This window comes from Diabrotica undecimpunctata, chromosome 8 (assembly GCF_040954645.1).
Source record: "Diabrotica undecimpunctata isolate CICGRU chromosome 8, icDiaUnde3, whole genome shotgun sequence".
Lineage (NCBI taxonomy): Eukaryota > Metazoa > Arthropoda > Insecta > Coleoptera > Chrysomelidae > Diabrotica > Diabrotica undecimpunctata.
In genome coordinates, this window is record NC_092810.1 from 104,488,111 (window position 1) to 104,515,794 (window position 27,684).

Genomic DNA, 27,684 nt, shown 5'->3' on the forward strand with positions numbered 1-27,684 from the left:
ACATACAACTGACACATACCTAAGTTTTGCAACCTTATAATTATTATAATTTAAAATAAATTGCTTTTTGTATCACTAACCTTATAATACCTAGGTAATAATAAAGTTTTTTTTTTGTATTTGCCAACTAGGAATGACTAATATTACTATCTTTGTATATTTTTTGTACATGTTGTAATTATTTGTTTAATTAATTATATTTCTCCACTGATCGGGATCAACGGTTACATACACTGTCTCAGTATACTGCTTGTTGAGAAGCTTTTTCGTAATGTCTAATGAAGATTTACCTTGTTGGTGTTGATTCTGTGGCCTTCCTTGGACCACCGATCGCTCCATTTCATAATTGTTCCGATGAATATGATCAAACAACTCTAGTAAATAGTACTAGGGACATGTTGATTAGGTTTAATTTTATCTAGAACTGAGACATTCGTGCGGCTAAGCGTCCATGGAATTCGAAGCAGTCGTCTATATGTCTACATTTAAAACCGTCTATCTTAAGAGAAAGATTAGACTTAAAACAAGTTTCTTCTCATTTGACATAGTAATGTGACGATCACGCTATACACCATTTAGTTTACACTCATTGCTACTCTTGCTAGTTGTATGCCTCTTCGAATTTTGGATTCACATGTGCCTATGTTGTTAACTACAGCTCCAAGATATGTCACAAAGGGAACTACCTCACATCCCGGAATAGTTTGAGTTTCAGTAAAATATTTTGTAAAACCATGATTTTGGTTTTGTTGTGGTTAACAATCAGTTTAAACTTACCTAATACTCTCTACCTCGAGTTTTTTTTTTAAGTTAGTAATTTCTTCTGGAGTAGAGGCTAGAAGCGTAGTTCGTCCGCTAAACGCAAGTTAGATATCTTGACACGGCCTAGGTTTACTCCTCACTTCCACCCATCCAAAACTCTGCGTATTATGAACTCTCTATAGATGTTAAATAATAAGGGAGATAAAAGGAGATTATTATTAGATATACGTGATCAAATAATCATTTTTTTTAACTTGGTGTTGCATTAATAGGTACCAAAATTATGTTCTATATTATCTATATTCTGTATTATCTTGCATATATGTGTGTATTTTATTTTTTGCTACTTCTGTTGCCACGTTCTTTAATATTGTTGTCGTTTGCCATATTGATTCTTACACCTGTTATACTATCTCATATTTTTTATATATATTTATAAATAATATTTGGATTTTGATTTGTGTTTTTTATTTTAAATCGCTATATTATATTTTTATAACTCGTTTCTGTATATTATTTTTTAGATTTTATGCATGAACAAATACAGGATCCTCCAGTTAACACTTAAAGCCACATCAAGTCAATTTAAGGAAAAAATGGAAAAACCAGTGTGCAAAAACACAAAGTGTACAGCTTTCTTATGTAATGAGGAAGGATCCTGCAAAGATGACAACACATCATCTACTTATCTTCAACAAATACATTATTACAACATTATTCTTTCATCTACCGAGATCTTGTTGTTTGTCGGAAATAAACAAGAATTAATTGATATTTTATTGCCGGTAATCATACTACAGCCTGATTGGTCCAACAGTCTGGAAAGGAGACATGTAGGTAAAATTACAAATTTTAAAAAGCATAATGAACAAAATTATATTAATTTGTATAGTACATTTTGATTTACTTTATTTTTGTTTCCATGTATACGTATGTCATCATCATCATCATTTGACTCTACAACTATATGTGAGTCTTGGCCGCGTTTACTATTTCCCTCCACTGTTGTCAGTCCTGAGCAGCTATTTCCCATTGCTGTATTCCCATTTTGCGTAGATCACTGGCTACTGCGTCCTTCCATCTCTTTCTTGGGCGACCAACTAACCTTCTGCCATCGGGCCTTTCCCAGAATGTGGCGTTAAGGAGTCACATTCATTCAAAATACAAAATTTTTCTAAACAACGGCTATCCTAAACATATTTTAAAAAAACTCATTTACAGCAGTAATTTCTATGATGGTCCTGTCCTTGACTCTAACAATGAGTCAATCAAATACAAAAAACCCCTTTATTAACGGCCTAACTCAGTCTGTCGTATCCATATTTAAAGATGTTTCCAATATTAATATAGCTAAATACAATACCATAAATAGCAAACAACTTTTTTCTAAAATTAAAGACCCAGTACCAACCTTATATAGGAGTAATGTAGTATATGAAATACCGTGTCTAGGATGTGAAAAAAGCTACATTGGCCATACATCGCAGTGACTAAAACAACGTATCACACAGCATAAAAGTGATTGCCGCTTAGGAAAAAATTCTTGCGCAGTTGTCGAGCACTACAAAAACACCGGTCATCTGTTAGACTACAACAATGCTCGTATTTTGGCACAGAGTGAAAATTACAAAAGTAGGTTATTTTTGGAGATGTACCACATTAACAAAAATAAACAAACTTTAAATTATAAAACAGACACGGGGCAATTAAGCAACATATATTGCAATATATTAAACAAAATTTAAAACTACACCATTGTTTAATTTAAACAATGACTACACTCACCTTAATGATTAATCATACTAACTAGCCTTAATGATTAATTAAAGAAATACTATTCCTCTAATGTTTTCTTACATTGTCATTTTTTGCATTTTGAAATAATTTTTACTTGTTCCATCTTATTTATTGTTAACGAACGTGCTCAAAGATATTTTAAAGTTTAACATGCATTTTATTAAATGTACAGTTTCATCAACAATAATGTCATTTTAATATTCAATTTTATTTATGTGTATAATCTTTTAATTTCTGTAAGTATTGTAAATCTAAGTGTACGTCAGTGTTTTTGAAATGTTTGTTTTTTACAGTTACTCCCGATGAAGCTATTAAATAAATGGCGAAATATTCAGCTTTAGAAAAAACAAGATTTTTTTTTTTTTAATATAGACCACATACCCGATATTTCCAACATATTTATAAATTGTTTTTTAGTAGAATCAATCACGTTAAATAAATATATATATATATATATATATATATATATATATATATATATATATATATATATTACTGAATTATGGATTTTATTTTTTTATGTTTTGTTGGTTTATTTATTTTGTTATTATTGATTCCTTTATTTTTTTTGTCTTAATTTTATTTTCTTTTTTTAACACCTACTTTGCATTCTCCATCATTTTTTTATTCTTTTTAGGTAATTTAATCTTATATTTATCAGTTATGTATTTTAATAGTTTTGTTTATGAATATCTATTTAATTTTGTGTTTTAGGTATGGAACCAAATACGACCACCGTGGTACGAGGCTATTTTAAATTTTGCCTCCCCAATTATACCGCTAGCCACAGATACCGTTATAAACGCCATTCAAACTGAAGCAACTATGTATCAAGCAATGTCCCTCATTTTGGCGTGCTTTAGTCATTTCTGGGATTGCGTGAATCCTGCTCTCTACAGAATATCCTCTATATTACAAGAGTCGATACTGACCGATATTGTTCCACTGAACAACTCGACTTTGATACAAATTCTGGTCTGCGCTTTATACAGGTTATAAAAATATCACATATTTTTACTTAGATAGCAGACACTGTTTTCTCAGTAAATATTAAACTGATAATATTAAAAAGTAACCATTCTGTAGTAACAAACAATACTAACACATTTTAAATATTAATAACAGTTTAGTTCTAAATGTTTGAGAAAAAAAGCCGGACTAATAAGGATGACGACCACGCTAGAAAAAGAAGCACGATTTGTAGATTTCTACTTGGAACATCCGAACATTGTATCGACAGACCCTACCAAACTTGCTAACTAAATTAGATAAGTATAATATAGACATAATAGCCCAGTCTGCTTATGCAAAAATCATCGATTTCACGGCAAAATTGTTCGCAGATTTCTGAAGCTTTTAAGACATAGGTGGGGGTTACTAGATGAATAGATGAAAAAGTACTCGTATTTTTACCTTGCGTTTTTTTTAAACAATAATTTATGGTCACAATTTGTTTTTTTGTGTCTATAAGTGTCTTCCCTTATATTTTACATAAACAATATTTATATCAGTTTTTATATCAAGAATATCTTTATTTTCCAGTTTTTTACATTAAAATTGATAAATAATTTACAGAGATATTTGCAAAAAACCAGTTTTCTTGCACTTATTTATAAATTTTATTAATTTTTTTATTAACAAAATAAACTGTTATTAACACATTTGAACATCGAGGAATTACCGTCTTTTAAATTTGTGCGAAATTTCCCCCCGATCGGTCAAATAATTCAAAACTTATTTAATTTGTTTATCCCTGAGGCTAAATATTGAAACTATTGAACTTGCTCTATTAATGATATCTTAATAAACTATCTTAGATGTTAAATGCATATTGCGTTTTCATCGAAATTATTTACAAAATAAACGTTTGAAGAAGGGGTATGTTTTTTACTCATAAACAATTATAATAACTTTTATATTTTTCAAGTACAACCATTGGATAGCTGGTAAAAAAACTCATATTAAAAAAAAACTTATGACCGATAGGAACGAAGTTAGGGACTATTTTTAAAAAAATCATATCTCCATTGTTCATAAACATTAAGAAGTAAAGTTAATTTGCACAAATTTTGAATGAAAATCTAAACTTTATATTGAAACTTACAGCTATAAAATTCATTAAATTTTTCGAAACGAAGTTACTTTCGAAAGATCGACATCGGAAAGTGGAGGGGATAACTGTTTCAGCTCCGTTTTTTTTAGAGATTGGAACTTCAAATTGAAACACGTAGGAAAAATTTACATTATCTCGACTTCCATTGCAGCTAGATTCCTCTTTTTTTTAAATCTGGGGTAACTCGTCGGAATATGAATAACTACATAGTTATTCATATGGCTTCATATATTTCACTGGCCGGGAAATATGGGAAACCTCGGAAAAATTGAGTCCATTTGAAATTCACCGTAAAAACTTACTTTTCTTTTAATTTGGCTGGAATAGTCTGAGGCAGTATTAATAATGGTGACATAATTTTCACCCCACCACATCCCCCCGGATGTCTCGGAAAATCCCGAAAAATCAACATATATTTTTTTTATTTTATGTCAATAATGTAATTTCAGGTAATTCAGGTAATTTTTTACACATTATATTATATTCCTTATATTAATTATAATTATAATTGGCAGGACCTGATTGGTTTACTTCGTTCTTAAAACGACAACAGACATTATTCATCAGAACTCCCAGAGGCTACTAGCCAAGTCAGAGCTTCAAGTTTTAATGACCACCATGTGTCACAATTTTTTAAAAATCTTTTTTTTTTTTTTTTGTGGCTTTAGCACTTAGCTATTTAGCCAATTACATTTGTGTAATGTACAGTGTACAGTGTTTGTGTTTGTGTACAGTCAATATTCTGATATAATTATTACTAAAGAAAAAAAAAAGTGTATGCATATACACACAAGTGCATACATAAGTGTACATTATACAGTGTATACATACATAAGTGTATAATCTATACTATTAATTGCTAGTGCAAAAAGTGTATCTATTCGAGTCAAAAAACCTCATAAAATCCCTATAACTGAATCAAACAAAAAGAGAAAATTATATCAAGAAAAAACAAATATAAGGAACAACAGGGATACTCACTTCTTGTCCAGGGACCCATCAGGACATTTGTTTAAGACATTACTAGCAATAGGTCACGGAAAGAAAGGTAAATAAACAATTGGGTTAGAACAAAGGTTAACGAGCTTAGCTGAGATTGACTACAGACACACATTTGCACTATGTATAAATTTAATCAAACAATCATAAACTTTTTTATTATTAGTAGCTAACAGGTTATTTATTTGATATGAAGGAAATATTTTTAGAGTTTGCAAGTTGTTTAAAAGAGATCCTGAATGCTGAAGATATTTGGAACACTTAAAAAAGATGTGGTTAAGATCTCCTTATTCTTGACAAGTTTCGCATAAGTCTGAATTATATATTTTGATTTGAGCAAGATGAACAGGATAACAAGCGTGGCCAAATCTCAATCTTATTAAAGTTGTTGTATATTTACGAGCGGTATTGAAATTCTTAAACCATCTGGAATTAGGGATGTGTGGTTGTATATGCACGTATTGTGTTGTTGAGTGGTCGCAAAAAGTTTGCCAGGCGGTATTCCAACGATCTGTTTGATTTCTCATAGAGATGAGAAAAGCGTCAGGAACACAAATTCTCTCATCTGGTAAAATTTCAGCTGTCGAGGTTATTGCAGTTATTTATTCAGTTATTATAAAATCTTAAAAAACAGTTTTAGACCAGTTGAAATTAACTGCCTGTGACATATGTAACATGGATGAAACCGGTATCATCACCGTGCAGAAACCGGATAAAGAAGTGTCTTGTACAGGATTTAAACAAATTGGCAGAATAACATCTGCAGAACGAGGTACCCTAGTGACACTGGCCATTGCTGTTTCAGCGTCAGGCAATTTAATTCCTCCGTATTTCATATTTCCTAGGAAAAACTATCGAGTGCATTTTGTTCGAAGTCATTCACCTGCCAGTATAGGTGATGCGAATCCCTGGGGATGGTTGGCCGAGACACATTTTATAAAATTTGTAGAGCATTTTATACACAACGTAATATGTTTAAAAGAAAAACCAGTGTTATTGTTTGTCACTACAACATACAATACAATGCCAACTACCAAATTCTACCGTGCAGTATCAGCAACTACGCCTATATCATATGTTAACCATACATCAGCTAAATAATTTTCTGACGGTGCCTCTGCCCTTCCATCAACAATTTATTAACAAACTTAAAACCATTTCCTAAAGCTGTCAACATAAAAACAAATGCCAAAGGAGGAAGAAAAAGCCGTTCCACCGTAATTCTCACAGACACACCAATCAAAAAAGCTTTAGAAGATGAAAAAATGGCAGCACAGGAGAAGAAGGCAGCAGTTACTGCTAGAAAAGATAAAAGAATCTCAAAAATCTCTGCTTCCACTTCAACCAAAACGACGGTTAATAATGCCAAAAAAGATTTGTTCAAGAGAAAAATAAAGAAGAAGCGTCCATTAACAGCATCTTAAGATGAAGACTCAGACCAGGATAATGCTTTCTGTCTAGTTTGCATCGAGCCACATTCCAATAGTCGCCCTGGAGAACAGTGGATCGAATGCATTGAATGCAAATTTTTAGCACATTTTAAAATGTGCCATATGGATGTCAGAACTGCAATTGTGATAAATACTAACAGTATTTCTAAATACAGATTTCTAATTATTTTATTAATTAAAAAAAATTAAAGTTGTTTGAATTCATACCTTCTTAATAAATATATTTACCTACATTTTTTCGGCTTCTATTATTTTATATATACTTTATTAACTGGCGTTCTGTATTGTGTAGTAGAAGTCTGTCGTTGACCACACGTCTAAGAGTATTGAAGTGGTACGTCTGGTCCACTTTATTTCACATCCGTATGGATGTGAAACCTGGACAACAAAAATAAAAAATCTCAACAAATTAGAAGCGTTTGAGTTGTGTTACCGTCGCATGCTCAGAATCCCGTGGACAGCACACATATCTAACGAACGCGTGCTAGAAAACGTGCACAAAGAGCGAGAATTGATCAACATTATCAAAATGAGAAAGGTCCAATACTTCGGTCATATAATGAGAGGACCTAGATATCGCTTACTCCGGTTAATCATTCAGGGCATCAGGCAAATCGAAGGAAAACGTTGGGTCGGAAGAAAACAACTGTCCTGGCTGCGTAACATTAGACAATGGACAGGTCGAACGGTCGAGGAACTGATTCATCTAGCTGCCGACCGAGAATCATTTCATCAGCTTGTCAATATGACGATAGCCAACGCTTGAATACAAGCACGGCACACAAAGAAGAAGAAGATTATTTTATATACCTACCTATTATTTATTACTGTTCCTTTGCATATTTCTCAAGTGTAGTTATGTTTTATATCTATATGCCAACCTACCCCAAGGTCTATGACACTTTGTCTCAATCACGGGGTAAATTGACATAGGTTGTAGAGCTACTCTTATTATTTTATATGAGTATGTTGCAATACATCTAGAGATCTGGAAAAAAAGGGAATATTGAAGTAATGTTCACTTTATCTTACGGTAATGCGCACTTTTCAAAACAAGTAATACTAATCTTAAAAAAAAAATGTAATAGGCGAATCTATGACAACCAGTCCCGGTCTCCCCTAACAGCAATGATGAACTAAAGAACAAACGAAAGAGTGGCTCAAGCAATTCAAAAAATAAAGAAAGGAAAAGCGGTTGGACCAGATGATATTCCTCGGAAGTGTGGAAAACATTAGGAGAGACAGGGACAAATTGGTTAACAGGTCTATCTAATAGAATAATGAAAGTTGGACAAATGCCAGACGAATGGAGAAGAAGTACGCTAAGAAAGAAGAAACTAAGTAGGCTACGACAATGAATTTACCGGGGAGTTCATATTGTTTATTTATTGACAGCAGTCAAAACATTGTTATGAAGTGTTATATTATAATTCGAATTGAAGATTGCACTTTTTTCAATAGATATTAATATTAGTAATATTAGTAATTAATTATCAGTACTAATAATTCATGATGAGTATATCAAATGCACAATTGTATGATATGATTGGAGTTTATTTCGAATGTCGCCAAAATGCCGCTATTGCCTCACGTATATATTCTATAAGATATCCTGATAGGAGACATTATGGCACAGAAGTATTTGAAAGAAAGGCAAGAAGGTTAAGAGAAACTGGTAGTTTTCATCGTCCTTGTTTTAAACGACGTAGTAGAGGTGTGACCGAGGATAATTCAATCAATGTTCTTGCTTTAATTCAACAGAAACCACATATAAGTAGTCGGCAAATCTCTATAGAATTAAACATACACAAAACTACTGTTCTAAGAATTTTACAACATCACAGGTTGGTTTTTTATAACGATAAAAACGGCAACACGGCGCTTTTATCCTTTTATCCATTTCTTAAAAATACTTTATGCCCGATTTATCTTGTGAAACAATTGTAGACTTTTTAAGATTTTTTGAGTTTTAGTAAATATAGTGGTTTATTTTTCACCAATATTTGTTGTTCTGTTTTTTTAGACTGCATCCTTATCATGTAGTTCTCCACCAAGCTTTACATAAGAGAGATTTTGATGCAAGGCTGGATTACTGCAACTGGATGTTAGGTCTGCTAGAAGAACAACCGCATATCATGTCAAAGATTTTGTGGACAGACGAGGCTACGTTTAATAGTGCGGGTGGTGTTAATCTGCATAATATGCATTATTGTTTGAAGAAAATCCGCACTGGATACATGAGGTGCAGGTTCAGGGTAGATGGAGTGGTATAGTTGATGGAAAGATCGTAGGTCCATATTTCTCTCTTTGTGGTCTTTGGTGTGGTATAGTTGATGGAAAGATCGTAGGTCCATATTTCTTTGATAGAACTTTAAATGGCGAAACATATTTGGATTTTCTGTAAAATCAGTTGCCTATTTTATTGGACGATATTTCCTTACAAACAAGAAGATATATGATATTACAACATGACGGGTGTCCTGCGCACTTTTCCAGGCGAGTTCGAGATTATTTGTATACAAGTTATCCAAATAATTGGATTGGAAGGAGAAGTATATTTTCATAGCCAGCTAGAGCTCCAGACTTAACATGTCTGGACTTTTATCTGTGGGGAAGATTGAAGGACTTAGTGTACCAAACTCGACTAACCACGCGAGACGACATGAAACAGCGCATTATAAACGCAATAAATAGTATATCAACAGCTGAGATTGAAGCAGCTGTTATGTCTACGCGCGAAAGATTACATCTTTGTGTGGACAACGATGGAAAACAATTTGAACATTTAATTGGACATTAAGTTTTAATTATCGTGATATGTGTATGATCTTTCATATATTTAATTTTAAGTTATAATAAAGGGTGAATCAATACTATAATTACTTATGTTTATGCGTTTTTATTCGTATATCGAGTGCGACAAAAGCTATTAACATGCGGTTTGCACCATATTGTTACGAATTTAATCCAGTTCTATTATAATTTACAATAAATAGGTGTTCTAATTAAATATTTTGAACAAAAACAAATTTTAATTTTTTCTATTCGAAAGTACCCTCTACCCATAACAATTAAAACTAAATACAACTGTTTTATAGTATATGTAAATTAAGTCATCCACACTCTTTCCAATGACACTAATTTCGTTAAAATTGGTTGATCCAAACCAAAGTTATACGTATTTATCCACAAATACTTTCCCACTCTCCCCCACCCTTTATTTGAAAAAATAAAAAAAGTACTTGAACAACTTTGTGTTGAATTTAGGCCTCTTTCTAGTTTACTTATTTAACACTTGGTATAATTCCAGCGATTTCTCTTGGCCACTTTTACTGAAATTGTTTCTCCTAAAGTTATAACATGAACAGTTTCTGATATATAGCCGAGAGATCGGCTTATTGGACCTCCCGGTACATCCAGATAGCACTGAATATGAAATAGTTATACCGAAATCGTTCTGTAATGTAGCCCGATAGGGTTTTTTATTATTATACCTTTTATAAAGGAAATTTTTTAAATAAAAATTTTTTGTGATATATATATATATATATATATATATATATATATATATATATATATATATATATATATATATATATATATATATGTATATATATACCGGTATTTAGGCGCCACGCCCTTCCGGTAGGGATCTATGGAGGAGTATCACCGAGCCGCAAGCCCTTATCTCTTGCCGTACTGCTCCACCATAGGCCGATCAGACACCAGCATATTCTAGTCTAAGCCGCAGATTCATCTAGAATTTTAAACTGCTGCGTTAGCCTTTTTTATTTTTTTCTACACCGAGCTGGGGTTCAAACCCACATCCACTGAACCATTCGACAGTGAAGCAAATAAGAATCGGCCGCCTAGCCCGCTTGGCTATCTGACCGACTTTTTTGTGATACATGTTATAAAAAATATGAAATACACTCTGGGCCAAAATTAACCGGCCACCTTAAAAATGGGTAATTTTTGATTTCTTATATCTCCTAAACCTGTTGTCCGATTTAGGTGATTTTTTTAATATGTTATAGCCTTATTCCTTGACAATATCTTTATAATAATATTGTTGCTAAACAGGTAAATTTTCATTGTATATCGGGTGTACGAATCAAACTGTGTTTTTTTCTTAAAGTTTGCATCACCATTTGGAATATTCTAGCATTTGTACAATACTGAAATTAAATCGTAACTATAGCCTCATGCTTTCTCAACATTTTGCTTTTTGATTTATTCACTTATGTTGGATAATACAAAAGTTAGGTGCTTTAACAACTAGACATGTTTTTTATCAATTTTTATCTCAGCGGAAGAGAAAAAATAGTCTTTTTGAAAAAAAGTTATTTGTTACAGTAAAAATCCAATGAATAAAATCTTCGAATAAAATTCAAATTAACAATAATTTGGAAATCAAAGTCTAATAAAAAAAATTGGGTATCAATAATGGGTGTTGCCGCCTCTAGCCCTTAGAACTTCTTTGAGCCGGTTCGGCAATCCATTCATGATATCCTGGATATCAGATTAGGGAATATTGTGCCACTCCTCTACCGCAGCTGTCTTCAGCTCTTCAAAGGATGCAGTGGCTGGTACTCTTGCTCTTACCCGTCTCTAGAGGTTGTCCCCAATATGCTCAATTGGGTTAAGATCGGGACTGTGTGCTGGCCATGGTAGAACTTGAATCCCGACCTCATTAAGGTACTCACGGGTAGATCTTGCTGTATGGCAACGTGCATTGTCATGCATTAGTCTGAAGTTATCACCAATGAATGGTGCAAAAGGCATGACATGGTCTTGGAGAACTTCTTGCACGTATACTTGGGCATTCACACTGCCTCTACCGAACACAAAATCAGTACGCGCTCCGTAAGAAATACCTCCCCAAATTATTATTGACCCTCCTCGGTAAGCCACTGTTTCGGTTATGGCGCATGCAGCAAACCTTTCATTTTGACGCCTATAGACACGTTGGCGTCCATCTGGACCTTTTAGAGCTATTCTGCTCTCATCTGAGAACGGTATATTCTTCCATTCCGCCATAGTCCAGTTAGCATATTCTCGCGCAAAATGAAGTCTAACCCTACGGTGTTGTGGGAGCAGTTGTGGTGCGCGAGCTGGACGAAAACGAGCTTCAGGAGCGGTGCAAAAGCGATTTCTTAATACTTTAGTGAAAACGAAGTGGTCATCTCGAACTGAGTTGCATCGTTTTTGGCCTTGACCTGGCCTGCGGTTATACGATCCTATCTCCCGAAATCGTCTGATGGCATCTTGTACCGTAGTTCTGGGTACATCGAGTATACCAGCGATATGACGTTGACTGTAACCAGCATCAACTAAAGCCACTGCCCTAGCAGCATCAGTTGGAACGAGTGGCATTTTTAAAATCACAAACAATAAATAAGCACTAAAATTTCAACTTTAACAATATTCGCTCACAATGATATAAAATTACAATTTTAATTGTTAATTTGAATTACAAATTTAATTTTAATTACGAATTGTTCAAGAATTGTTATTAGCACCGAAAAAGATTTGCAACAATGTCGTACAGCGACTATATGTCAAAAATCCTTCGATGATACAAATTAAGGAAACAAACTGTCACATGTAATGTAAACAAAACAATAATAAAGGTGGTGAGGTTAATTATTTTGCTGGTGAGTTAAATCGTCTGTATTGATGAAAAATATGGCTAGTTGTTAAACTACCTAACTTTTGTATTATCCAACATAAGCGAGTGAATCGAAAAACAAAATATTGAGAAAACATGAGGCTATAGTCAGGTTTTAATTTCAATATTTTATAAATGCTAGAATATTCCACAGGGTGATGCAAACTTTAAGAAAAAAACACAGTTTAATTCGTACACCCGGTATACAATAAAAATTCACCTATTTAGCAACCATATTATTATAATGATATTGTCAAAGAATAAGGCTATAACATAATAAAAAAATCACTTAAATCGGACAACAGGTTTAGGAGATATAAGACATCAAAAATTACCAATTTTTAAGGTGGCCGGTTAATTTTGGCCCAGACTGTATAAACTACAGGAATTTAGTCTCCTTGTGGATTTAAAAAAATATCTTATTCTTCTTGTAGGGCCTATCCGTTTCGAATGTTGGCGACCATCATAGCCATCTGTATTTTGCAAACTGCGGTTCTGACAAGATTTGTGGTTGTTGTGTTCAACCACGTATGTAGATTTTTTAGCCAGGAAATTCTTCGCCTTCCTGGTTCTCGTTTTTCTTCTACTTTTCTTTAAAGAATTAATTGCAGCAACCAATATCTTTCGCTGCTCCTCATGATGTGACCGAGGTATTTCATTTTGACTGTTTTTATTGTGGTTAACCACTCTTTTCCTTTTTGCATTCTTAATAAAACGTCCTGGTTAGTAACGTGGTTAGGCTATCTTTAGGATTCTACGATAAAGCCACATTTCGAAAGCCTCAATTTTCTTACAGGTAGCGTCTGTGAGATTCCAGGACTCAATTCCATACGATAAGAAAGATATAACATCGTAGTAACCGGATTTTTATTGGTACTCATAAATCGTTGCATTTGAATAGCTTAGCCATTTTTTGAAATGCAGATCTTGCTACCTCTATCCTAGATTTTATTTCTAGCGAATGGACCCAATTTTCATTGTTCTTACCAGGGTAGGTGTCTGTTTTTACTCTTTCTATTGTTTGACCATTCACACTTATTCTTTAAATTTGCTGTTCCTTCTTAGAGATTATCGTACATTTTGTTTTCTTAATGTTCAGTGAAAGTCCGTATCTCTGACTAACTTCTTTGATTCTATTCATTAACTCCTGGAGGGCTTCATAACTGTCAGCGAATACCACCGTGTCATCCGCGTATCTGATGCTATATCTATCTACTTTTACAATATAATTTAATAATAAAAAATATCTAATTATACAATATAATTTTGATTATTTTAGCCATTTGCTAAAGAAATCTCAAGAGGTTAAAAAAGAAGTACGAATAGATGAAAACACAGAAGCAACAAATTCTAGACAACAATCCGTCGTGAGCGTAGGCACAGACAATGCAAACAGTTCTCCCGAAGCTATAGCTCTAGCTACAGCTGAATGTTTATGTAGCATAGATGAAGATAATAAACATACCAATCAAATTGAAGAATTTTTGGAGCAGATTAAATGCAACAGTAAAGTTACGGAAGGGCAAGGAAGTATATCTACTAGGTTAGAAGCTAACCAACATCTTGCGGAAGTAGTGGTTAGTGAAATTTTGGGTGCACCTACTGGTAGAAATAATTTAAAGGTTAGTAATTCTTATTTTAATTTGAAAACCTATTACTTTTATAACGCTGAGAATTTTGCATTTAACTTCTCTTTTGAAGGCTGCTAGTCTGCAATATTTTAACTTCAGACACTGCCATACTGAAAGATACAATTGAAACCATTCCCGCAGATTGCTCAGCCAGACAATTATAATTCGAATTACGGGAAATATGTTCTTTTCGTGCCTCTGGTGGGTTCTTCAATTAAGGCAGTGAATGCAATAATAATGTTCTTTAACTCTTAGTTTAGAGGTCTAATAGCATTAATACGACTATCCCACCTTGTTTCATTTAACGGTTTTAAAGTTAGACTTTTTAAGTGCTCTGTTAGTAAATTCAATCGATATGGGAACGCAGAAAAGTAATTATAAACCTCTTGTACCATATCAAAAAACAAGAAATTTCACCACTAGACCTGGCAGTATCAATAACGACCAGATTTAATGTATGAGGTGCACAAGGCACATATAATACTCTATAATTTATATCAAGAATGAGTTTTTGAAGCCCTATATTTTTCCTTTCCATGTTCGATCCATTCTCGTAACTCTGACCCCGTATGTCTTTACCTTCAAACTGCAGACTAGGTAATAGTTTATTCACTGCTGAATAACATTCCATTCATTTATAAATACATTCATTTATAAATATATTCACGAAACATTAGCATATAACATCAGATGAATAAAAGAAAGATATATCCTTACCATAAATAATACACTATACAGTTCTGTTGATTAAAAAAAATCAAGAGCGTATCAATGCTTTTTTTAAATGCATTCATTTTTTTCGAATCCTAAAAAACTAATAAGTATTTTTGAAAAATTTAAACGCCGAATGAAAGAATACATTATTACTGAGGGCCAAAAATCCCTGAAAACTTCTATAATGTTTATTTTAATAAGTTACAGGGGTAAAAAAAGAGAAAATTTAGTGTGATTTTTAATTTTAAATATCTCATTCAAAAAAACTTTTTGTTTATTCTAAGGGACTTTCAGCCATCGGTAATAATGTAATCTTTAATTCTGCGTTTAAATTTTTCAAAAATATTTGTTAGTTTTCTCAGGATTCGAAAAAAATGATTGCATTTATAAAGCATTGGCCCGAAATTTTGCGCCTACGCTCTTAAAACATGTTTTTACTGACTTTTGATTTGTCCTCACACTTATTTCGATTGTGTGAAAAGTATTATCTTTTATTGTATGTTAAATCAAAACTAAATGAACATATTAAAATGAATAATATGGTTTCTCCAATTCTATCTTTTATGTACTGGGCGTAGTAATAATGCCGATGCTGCATCCCTTTAACTTTGGCGAAATCATTTTTAATTTTCTTTTACAAAGCATTATTGTAAAATTTGTCCATTAGTATACATTGGTTATATTGTTATGTTGTTATATTGTTACAACTTCTATTATCTCTTATCAATTCACTTCTTTTTTCGATCTGTAAGTTTCATCTTTTCACTTTTCACCTGATTCAATCTTTTAATTCTGCTCGTTGTTTCGCTCATGTAGGCTGTAACTCAACTCTCTGATTAAACCAAATGCATGGATAGATAATTTTTATTGCATGCAAAATTTTATTACCTTCAAAACATTTAGAGGACACAAAATTAATTATTGACTTTATTATCATTGATAGGAAAAATGATAGAAAACAGTCACAGAAAATTAATCAAAATCCTATAAACGAACGACCTCGAACTTTCCAAAAAAATCACAAAGAGCGACAAAATGCAAAGACCACAGACTGATAAGTTTAATGAGCCACTTGCTTAAGGTGTTTCTTCGCATCGTTCACACAAGAATGTTCAAAAAACTGGAAGATCTAAGCGGTGAGACACAACTTGATTTCAAGGACTGGGTACACGTGAATCAGATTTCTGCTTGAATACGCTTGTACAAAACTGCATGGATCAACGAAAGGATATAGTCATAACATTCCTCGATTATAAAAAAGCGTTTTACACCGTAAAACATGATGCAATGGTAAAAATGCTACACAACGCTAACATTGACGAGAAAGATATAAGAGTTATCCAGAATCTCTATTGGAATCAAAAAGCACGAGTGAGTTTGAACAAATCAACCAACACAGAAGAATTTGAAATTTTAAAAGGGGTGCGACAGGGGTGTATTTTGTCTCCTATGCTCTTCAATCTCTATGTGTAGAACATTTTTGCAGAGGCACTGGAAGGCTCTGAGTGTGGAATAAAGGTAAACGGGTTCCCGATAAATAACATTCGTTACGCCGAAAATAAACACCGTAGGAAAAATATATGGCTTGAAGATAAATGCTGGAAAAACTAAATGCATGGCAATAAGAAAACACGAACTTTACAACTGCAAGTAGATAATGCTCCAGTCGATCAAGTGAAAACATTTAAATACTTGGGAATGATGATGAATGACCAATGGGATCCTCAACAAGAAATAAAATGCCGTACCGAAAAAGGAAGACAAGCTTTTATCAAATTTAAACCGCTACTATGTAGCTGCAATCTCTCCTTTAATCTCCGCTACAGTATGGTTAAATGCTATGTATGGTCCATATTGTTATACGGCATGGAAACATGGACGTTAAGAGTACCTTTCATTAATAAGTTGGAGGCCTTCGAAATGTGGACGTTGCGAAGAATGTTCCGCACACCATGGACAGATAGGGTGAGAAACGAGGAAGTGTTAAGAAAGGCAAATACTGAGAGAGAACTACTCAATTTGATCAAGGTACGAAAAATTGGATACGTCGGCCATATTCTGAGAGGAAAAAAATACGCAATCCCTCAACTAATCATCCAGGGAAAGATTGAAGGCAACAGAGGAGTAGGTCGCAAACAAATGTCGTGGCTACGGAACATAAAGAACTGGAGAGGCATAAATAACACTGGCGATCTTTTGCATGCCGCAAAAGACAGACGTCTGGCCTTAAGATAATTCGACAATGCACTATAGGTGCACGGCACTATAAGAAGAAGTTATAACACACACACATAATTTGTACAAACCCCAGCTCCGAGTGACATATGTGTTCCAATGGATCAGTGGGACCCACATGTCCGAAGACCAAACCGGTCACACTCCTTAATGAAGCGGTACCTTTCTGACCACCAAGCTATAACGAACCACCCCTCCTCATCGCAGGACATAACGAATGGGAAGGCGTTTGCACTGAACGTTACTTTGGATGTCCTGGGTAATGGGACATCCTGTGTTTTACTTTGTGTCGTTAGGAAACCTAATTTTAGGGATAGCCAGATGAGCTTTTCTCCCTATGACTAATTGAATTTATTATTTGACTTGACTTCGGACTTATGTTTCAAAAGTATGTTCCGGACAGATGTGCGGATTTTTGTGTGCTCGGTCACGCAGCCGCCGAATCGGCAAAATAAATTTTGTTCTCCTCGCCTCCGAAAGGTCTGGCCATCGAGTTCACGCTTGTCGCACATGACCTCGATGCTCAAATTTCGTGACTGTAGGTCCTTTGACCTGCCTGAGGGGTTATTTTGCCTGAGGGGCGATAGCCTGGGGGGCGTTTTTATGTTTGTGCCTCAGAATTCACTTAATGTGCATCACTTAATGCATCGTTGCTAAAACTACTGTAACAGAGGGTTGTTAGTAAAGATTAAGATGAAATAATAATAGAAAGAAAGTTGCAATGGGTGGGGTCTGCACTTCCAGGAGTATACGGCCATCATACACCCCGTGTATATATTTTTTGGTTTTCATCTTTTACAGTGTATCTGGTTAGTGAAATAAAATATAACTAAATCACAGAAATAAGATAATATAGGGATTTTTTTCTGTTACTGCGTACGTTAGACTATCGCATGGCTATCTCATTCTTTATTAATCTTCTGGGTTATCTCTATATCCTGCTAGCTGCTGCCTGGGCCGTCCATGCATCGTCCTTACGTATTCATCATAGTCCGTCAACTCTGTTAATAATCTGCTCGGGTGGTTCTTGAGGTTGTTGAATATCTCGTATGTGCTTTCGTCCATTGTTTCCAGGATTCTCTTTTGTTGTGAATCTCTAAATACGTACCTTAATGGGACGTACTTAGCAATATTCAAAGCCTCTCTGATCAAGAAGTTCTGGACGGTCTGTATCCTTTTTCTTTTGGTTTTACACGTATGTCCCTTTATTGTGTGATTTACCTTTATTGACCGTTTGTTTTACGTGTTCTGTGAAGGTCAGCTTTTTATCTAACGTTAAATATTTGGCTTGGTTTGACCATTCTATGGGGATATCGAATAGAGATAGTACCCCATTTGGTCTGCCTTTTATTTTTTGGTACATGACGGTCTGTATTTTGTCAGGGTTGACAGCTATTTTTCACTGCACACACCATGCATCAAGTTCGTTGAGTGCTCTTTGTAGGTGTCTCTTAGCTAGATCTGGGTTAATACTGCTAGCAGCTATCGCTGTATTGTCTGCGTACAGGCTTAGCATCCAATTTGGTTCAGATGGTGTGTCTGCCGTATATATGATGTATAGGTATGGTGACAGCACGGCCCCCTGTGGTTTCCTTAGTCCCGACTTCGGACAGGGTTGGCCCTATCCGAACTCTAAACCTTCTGTCGGCTAGTTATGACGAGAGGAGCTCTCATAACTACTGGCTCATTTTTATACAGCAGGCCTTCGTGCCATACTCTATCAAAAGCTTTACTGACAACATGTCATAATATCCTGCTAATAGAAACGTCAAAACAACAAAAAGGAACATGTCAAGCATTAGAAGAAAAACAAACAATAAAACTTTGTATTAAATATTAAAAATATATTTGGGACAATAATTAAAAACAAAAAAAAGAAAATGTATTCAACACCATTTTCAGTTCCTATGACCACAGGAAACATCTTAGCATTGTCTAAGCGACACCACTTTTTATTTTTAATTTTTTTTGTCCTACCTTTAGTATGCTCCTTTTTATAATTTTCTCTATCTATTTTTACCTTTTTTAGATGTTATAAATAAAATTGTGTGTGTTTGTTCTCTGCTTTTATAAGTTCTTCGTTTGTGTTACAATATTGAAACTGAAAGCCGTCAGAAACATACATAGTAGAAACAACATACAAGCCAAAATTAATAACAGATTAACAAAGCTTATGTATGGATGTCAAGGGCGTCAGGAAGACTCAATAAAACATATTTTGTTTAATTCTATTATGTTTAAGTGACCGAAAAAATACATAGAGCTCTAGATGAAATGAAGTGACAACCCAGAAATTCATAAGAGGGTAGTAAGCAAAGTGGAAAGCAAAAAAGAAATGTTACAACATAATTTTGTTTTTCTAATTTAATATATTCTCTCCAAAATTATTAACTCTTGCATTAGAAGATGTGTTCAAGAAGTTAAATTGGGAACAACGCGAAATTAAAAATCAATGGCAGATTTTTAAGTCATCTGAGATTTGTAATACAAATATAATAATATAAAAATATAATATAATAATATAATATTAACAATACAGAGGAACTACTCTACATCCTCAAGGAGCTTGAATAAAAATTTACGAAAATTAGTTTAAAAATAAATTTAAATACAACAAAAGTGATGTCAAATCAAAATATCATAATAGAGTTAGATGAAAGTGAGATCAAAAATGTGGAAAAGTATATATACCTTGGTCACATGATCAAACTAGAGAAACAGACTCAGTGTTGTGTTAAAAAACAAAAAGATACCAATTAATTTAAAGAAAAGGGCATTCAACAGCTGTATTCTACCAGTTATGACCTATGGAATATAGACTGTGACACTTAGAGAGTTATCAGCCAACAGGTTAAAAACAACACAGGTGACCTTTGAACGAGCTATATGAGGAGTTTATCTGAGAAAACATATACGAAATGAAGTCGTGTGAAGTAGGACGAAGGTGAGATTGATTATTAAAAGAATTGCGCAAATGAAACGGAGCTGGGTAGGACACGTGGCACGACAAAACAGCGAAAGATGGACGAGAAACATGGTACATTGGAGACTATGCGAGTACAGTCGTAGTAGAGAAAGACCACAAAAGCGGTAACATCCAAACAAAAGTGAGTAGAAACTGGCACCAAAAACAGAGAAGAGTGGAGAGCTCATGGGGGGCCTTTGTCCAAGAGTGGATGCAAACAGGCTGAAGAAGAAGAATATACTTTCCCCTAATGTTGTCTTATGTGTTTAAACTATTTTATGTTTATCTCTATTTGTAGTAACTATTGTTACACCCAATACAGTAATTTTTTTATTGCAGACAATATACTGGTTTATCAAATGTAATGCAGATTATTTTTACAAACAGTTGGGTGTAAGTACAGAACCAGAAGAAATAGAACCAATAAGAGCTCTCGTCAAGCCCATTTCGCTATTACATACAATGTTTAATATTGGATCACAATCATTCGATCAGGTAATAATTGTTTATATTATAAAACAGTACAAAAGCCATTTTGGTACTGGAGAAATAAGAACTAAATTTAAATATTGTTGATGCTTTTATTTTAAAGATGTCTTGTTTGTTTTTTGTAGTAAATGTAGTTTTTAAGTAACTTTAAAGAAAAACTAAGATTGGCTTGTTATAGAATGGAAAAAAATAATTTTAACTTCTATAGATTTCACATCATTACTTGCCTATAAAAAAAATAAAAAAAAATATGAGTTAAGAGATTCATTTATATTATGTGCATGTAAAATATAATATACACTTATATAAGGACCTATTCTTCGGCGTTTTTGGGGGACGAGGCTGTTCTGGGCTTCCATATCTGCAGTAATCAGTAAGGGTTCCAAGTCTACGCCCTTCCTCTCGTTCTAAACGTCTAATCCTTTAGAAGCCTTGTGGCCTCACAGAAAGCCACAAGTCTCTTTAAGGATAACTCCCTAAGGATTTGCAGGATCTACCACCTCTAGTAGACCAGTTCCGGACATTTCCAGAGGACAAGGAGGTTTCCTCCTCCTCATTTCAAAGACGGCACCTTGGACACATTTGAAAGATATATCTGTGAAAGGGTCGATTTGTATGCCGTGTCCGTAAACTATTTTTCTTGTACGATTTTTGCTGTAGTATTCCACGTTGACTTTACATTCGACTCTTTATAGTTTTCGCCATTGCCTTTTTTCATGTTAAAGGCATAATCCTCGAGAATTTTTACTAGTTTCGTTATGGTAGTACATCTTTCAAGCGTAAAATTTCTCGCCCGTAGAAACTCCAAAAATTGGGTCCAAATAGAGATTCTAGACCTCTGCGTTTTCAATGGGACATTTCCGAAACCAATTTTTTTATTTCTTCACCTGACTGGCAGCCAAATCTTGAGTTTTCGTCTGGATTCATTATATCTATCCAAAATTGATTACGCTTCAATGACGTTTGTCAAACTGACAACAATAGAATTACCAGACATCTTCGTGACGGATCTGGCATGATTTTGTCGCTGAAAAATCACGGGCAGAAAGGAGTTTTTTCAGTAGAAATGACGTTGCAATGACGTTTTATCAGTTAAAAATAGTGTAGTGAAATAGTCAACTTAAAATTTTAATATATATGAGATCTTAACTCAAATTCTTCGTTTTAATATATTGTCATTCTGACATTATAACCTCCTCCACCTAAATGTACTGAATAATACAAACTGTATAAAGGTGGGATATGAGACACAGAGTAAAGTTAATAGTTGAATCACCGTAGATTAACAGGAAAAAAGTGCACAAGCTATATCCAAACGTTTCAGAAAAAAAAAGTCATTATACGGGATGTAAAAGTAGCAATAATTTGGAAGTAGTTTAGACTATCAATAGTAGTACCAATAAAACGTTTCTAAGGTCAATAAATAAAATCATCAGCACTCTTCAAAGAAATATATTCAATAAATTATTTCAAAAATTGAATGCATTTTTAAAACAAAAAGATATTAGTGTAAACCCCAAGAAGTAAAAAACTTAAAATAAATTTATAAACTATAACTCTTTCTTTATTTTTCTACATGTATTTACAATAATAACAGTTTTATTTTAGCTCTTATCTGGAAAGTGGCATCCAAATTGGTTAAGTCTTTTACAAAATGCGAGAGGTCTTAGTGCAGATAGAGTCTGGAAACAGTTATCGCTTAGATGGGAGTTCAGAAATTGTAATGCTACTACTATTCCCCCTCACATATCCCAAATGATTAGTAATATTACCGCTATATTTAAGCAATAATAAAGAATATAATGTGAAAAGTTACAAAAATATTTTTAGAAAACCAATTATAGAAAAAAGATACTTGATAATACAACCCTTAAAATTACACCTAATTTTGTATAATATATCTAATAAGCACGTAGAAGAGATATTAAGAAACTAACATAAATCGCCGAATAAATGCTTAAATATTACGGTGTTTGGGAGAAATACAAAGAATGCAGATGGAAGGTTACCAAAAATATATATAATTAGCTCAATAGGAGATAAACAAAGAAAAGGCCGACCAAGAATGATATGTAAAACTGGGACAGAGGAAGATTTTAAGAGACTGAGCATTACAAACTGAAAAAGAAGTAAATAAACAAGAACGAGTAGAGGCAGAAGATTTGACAGGCAATTTATTAAGGCAATAATACCTAAGATGCACTTAGTAGGTATTATTTTCGATATTTAAGGAATTTCTGTGAGATTCAGGGATCATTACAGTCAACAACTTAGACAGTCTATAGAAAAGTAACAATCGAATTGACTAGAGTTACAGAAGAATTTGTTATGGAACTTCAAGGACCTCATCGTTAGTATAAGAAAATCAAGCCTATCGACCTATATTGGCCTGTAGAGCTAATATACATGCACAAAGAAAAAAATTGGGTATACATCTAAAGTATAAATAACTAAATATTTATGAAGAAAATACTGAATACGAATACTGAATAGGAAAACGATTTTTTTAAGAAATTGATACGATAAATGTTGGCTGATATGACAAAGTCATATCGATGAAGTCGATTTTTTGGTCTTGATAAGTTATTAAGAAATTATGGTCAAAAAAATGAAGCATTTGAAAGAAATTTGAGAATAAGAAACTTATGTCATATAAAAAGCTTCCAGATGGCGTTTTTTTAGATGTTCCTATCCTTATTTGTTGCTTAGAAAGTTGCAATATAAGTCGAAAAAATTGGTTTTTAGTAAATGTTAATAACTTAAAAATTAACGTATAACCTTTATATTACTGTTACGAATTTATTAATTATAATTTATTATATTGTTCTTATTTTAATTTATTAAAACACACGGTAATTTATATTAGTTTATTAAACTACTGTACAATTTATTTGACGAGCGTAACAATTAAAACGCGGCGGGCGATCTTCAAAATTAACTGACCCCCTTCATAACAAAATTCCTCTATAAATATAAAATCCTGTTATTCGAGAATAACGGTGAAGCGGCGATCTCCCATCGAAGTAACCAGAAGCTCAGACTGGTTTTATTCGGCCTACTTGGAAACTTCGAGTCGGATGACTCATCACAATTTGGGTCTAGATGCTTCTGGTAAACAAACGCCGAAACTACTACAACAAAAACAGAATTAGTCATAATATATTTACAGTTTTGTAGGCCATGATATTTATTATCGTAACATTGCCCCCCTCTTAAAAGAAGGTTCCTCCTGGAACCTTGTCGGAACTGGAACTGGAACGGTATGCTGGTATCGGCAACTGGACCCTCTTTTACAACTTCCAGTTGTATAAAAATGACAAGGGGCGGTTTTCTCTCCGCACCAGTAACTATGCGGATTGCAACAGACTAACACCTGGACTTCGGTGTCTTTAAAGATCTCCTCCACCATATTTAGGATAACCCTCCAATCTAATTGGCGGCACTCCAACTTTGGCATGGCTAACTTTTGCACGTCGGACTCTAGTACGTGCTCTCTCAATTGAAGTAAGGCTTCCCATACATCTCGGTAGGTAGGTTCTGTAGGTAGGGCAGTGTCTTTTGTTACCAGGTAGAAAAGGTAACGTGATGCATCTTGGAGTTTCCAGGTTTTACCGGGAGCTGGCACTTGGCATTGAAGTTCTGCAACTCGACCAAACTTCCTTCGAACGACGGATGCCAACCCTGGTGCGTCTTTGATACTGGCCGGGATGGTAAGGGCCAGCGAGTAGTCATCGGGGAGCGCGAGTAGATCTTGCTTTTCTTCAGTGGTAACACCATGTCTTGCTTTACCGGTACCTCCATAGGCACCCATGAATTCCTCAAACGTGAGCTCAGACACATCTTGGACTTGGTTTACTTCCACTTCTTCATCTACGTCGTGGTCACCTTCGAAAGACGCCAGCCGGTTATGATGTACTATCATCGACTTTCCCCTCGGAATCTTGCTTATTCAGTAGATGACATCGTTGATCTTCTCCATAATTAAGTATGGGCCTTCCCAAAACTGCTACAATTTGGGAGAACAACCTTTTCGTTTCTTCGGATTATAGAGCCAGACTTTGTCATTCTTCTTAAAGCAACCCTTTTCGGCTTGTGTATCGTACCGTTTCTTCATTCTGTCGCTAGCGATCTGAAGGTGGGAACGGACCAACTCATGTACATCGTCCATTCTTCTTCGTAATTCGATCACATAATCTTCACCTGCTACATCTTCTCCAGGTCGACACCCAAACTCTAGGTCACAAGGTAGTCGCATTTCGCGTCCGAATAGGACCCTGGCTGATGTCTGGCCTATTGATTCGTTAACAGCAGATCTATAGGCCATTGTGAAGAACGGAAGATATTGGTCCCAGTCTCGCTGATGATCGGACACCATCTTTGTCAAATACTTGCCCACTGTCCTATTCATCCGTTCTACCATACCATCCAATTGCGGATGATACGCGGTAGTTCTTGTTTTCTTCATGCCTAGTCTATCACATATTCCTTGGAATAGATCTCTTTCGAAGTTCCTGCCTTGGTCACTATAGATCTCCAAAGGCACTCCAAATCGGCTGATATATTCTTGGATCAACTTATTTGCAACGGTGGCGGCCTTCTGGTCTGGAAGTGCGTAAATCTCGACCCACTTATTGAAGTAATCCATTACTACCAACATGTACTTGCCTCCATTTTCACTTTCTGGAAATGGCCCAGCGATATCCAAAGCTATTCTTTCAAACGGGCTTCCAACATTATTATTGTCTCATAGGAGCTCTCCTTTTTCGGTAAAGCCCGTTACTCGTAGCACAAATAGTACATTTCTTACACCAGTCTTTCACGTCGTCGGAACTGTTCATCCAATAAAACCGTTCCCGAATTCGCTGAAGGGTTTTCTTTACACCAAAATGCCCTCCTGATGGACTGTCGTGTAACTGACGAAGTACTTCGGCTATTCTGCTCTTTGGGATCACCAACTGTCTTCTCTTCTCTGAACCGTCATCATCTTCCAGGACTAGTTTGAGCAAGCCATCTTCCATGATAAATGAGTCCCACTGGGTCCAATACGTCTTAACTACTGAGCATAGGTTTGATATTTCTTGCCAAGGTGGTCGACGGTTTTCCTCTTTCCATTTTCGGATTTTCTGTATAACTGGATCTCTCTTGTTCTTCCCTTATCTTAGTAGGCGTCCAGTCGTCGTTGACCATCGTCGTTCTTAGCACTGCTGCTTCCTTGGATTCCGTTTTGTTGCAGTGGGAACACTCTGCTGGGCATGGCCTTCTGGAAAGAGAATCAGCGTTTCTGTGAAACGCTGATTCTCTTCGCTGGGAAAGAGAAAACGTTTGCTAAATTCCTCAAATGATCTTCAAATGTCTCCCCCAAGACGATTATGTCATCTAAATAAACCAGGCATGTTTTCCAAGATAACCCTCTTAACACATTTTCCATTAGCCTCTCAAATGTCGCAGGAGCATTACAGAGTCCAAATGGCATAACGTTGAATTGCCACAATCCAGATCCTGTGGTGAAGGCTGTCTTTACTTTATCTACTGGGTCCATTTCTACCTGCCAGTACCCAGACTTCAAATCCAAAGTAGAAAACAATTTACTTCCAGCCAATGTGTCCAATGTGTCATCGATCCGAGGCAGAGGATAACTATCTTTCTTGGTAACGTTGTTCAGCAAACGGTAATCCACACAGAACCTCGTCGTTCCGTCTTTCTTCTTAACCAGGACCACTGGAGAGACCCATGGGCTCGTAGAAGGTTCTATCACCCCACCCCGTCTTTCTTCATTTCCTGAACAATCGTTTCAGCTTCCTCTCTTTTCAGCTACCACTCCTGTGGTAATCGTCGAGCTGTTTGACGAATTGGCTTAGCATTACCAGTATCAATTTTGTGCTTTACAACGGTAGTTCTTCCCGTCTTTCCTCCTTTCGGTACGAAAATATCACGATACTGCCGAAGAAATTTCCTTAATTTCCTTTTTTCAATCTGACTCAGAGACTGTACTGCAACTGCAACCATTTGGTCGAATTTGGCGTTGGAATTATCAGATGTTGTCGCCTGACGCATTATGGATGTCACAGGTACACAAGTTCCTACTTTTGTCTCTTTCTTTATGGTCACTGGGTAGTCGGTAACATTGATAAGCCTCACAGGAATTTCCTTAGCCGAAGTCACCAATTCCTTTCCAATTATGATTCCACGGCCAACCTCATCGTCGTGGTTCCAAGGCTCCATCATAACAGGTCTCCCTTCGTCCACAATTCCCTGTAGCCGCGCTACTATGATCGTTTCGCTTCTCGCAGGCACTTCTGTATCTTCTTTAATGGCTGCTTGCACAGTGTTGTCATTATGTGGATGGAGTAATACCTCCTCGTTACCAACTTTGATTACCTTATTCTTAAAATCCAATTGGAATCCATGCGTATTCATTACGTCCATTCCTAATATAACATCCTCTTCGATGTCAGCAACTATAACAGTATGGACGAACTTTTCTGCTTCAATTCCCAATTGTACCTGGATTTCTCCATGAATGTTGGCATTTTCACCTGTAGCGGTCCGAAGTCGCAACCTTGTTGGTAACAGTTTCTTACGGCTGTTTATAACTGTCGGGCGTATAATGATTCTGGTCGCTCCGGTATCCACCAACAACGTATGCCTTCTACCATTTATTTCTCCATCTACATATACACTATCTTCACGACATTTCAAAGAAGCTATTAGTATAAGAAGGTCTTTGGAAGAGTTCCGGGTCGAAGCTGCCCCCTAAGGCTGACTCGTTCTGGTTTTCCTGATGGTGAGTTTCTTGATTTTATGGTCTTCTTTTTCTTGCATGTCATGCTGTTCATCATATTAACGAGCTGGTCAAG

The 27,684-nt window shown here is 35.0% G+C and overlaps 1 protein-coding gene across 1 annotated transcript in view; it reads left to right on the forward strand.

Moving 5' to 3' along the window:
* The window catches only part of LOC140448507 (uncharacterized protein KIAA0825 homolog), a 59,143-nt gene extending 35,597 nt beyond the window's left edge, over window positions 1-23,546 (forward strand). The window contains exons 7-11 of the mRNA XM_072541590.1: window positions 1,287-1,595; window positions 3,274-3,551; window positions 14,073-14,415; window positions 20,678-20,833; window positions 22,436-23,546. Of these exons, the coding sequence (XP_072397691.1) occupies window positions 1,287-1,595; window positions 3,274-3,551; window positions 14,073-14,415; window positions 20,678-20,833; window positions 22,436-22,618 (1,269 nt within the window). The 3' untranslated portion in view covers window positions 22,619-23,546. The remainder of the gene's footprint in view (window positions 1-1,286; window positions 1,596-3,273; window positions 3,552-14,072; window positions 14,416-20,677; window positions 20,834-22,435) is intronic.
* The last annotated feature ends 4,138 nt before the right edge of the window (window positions 23,547-27,684 follow it).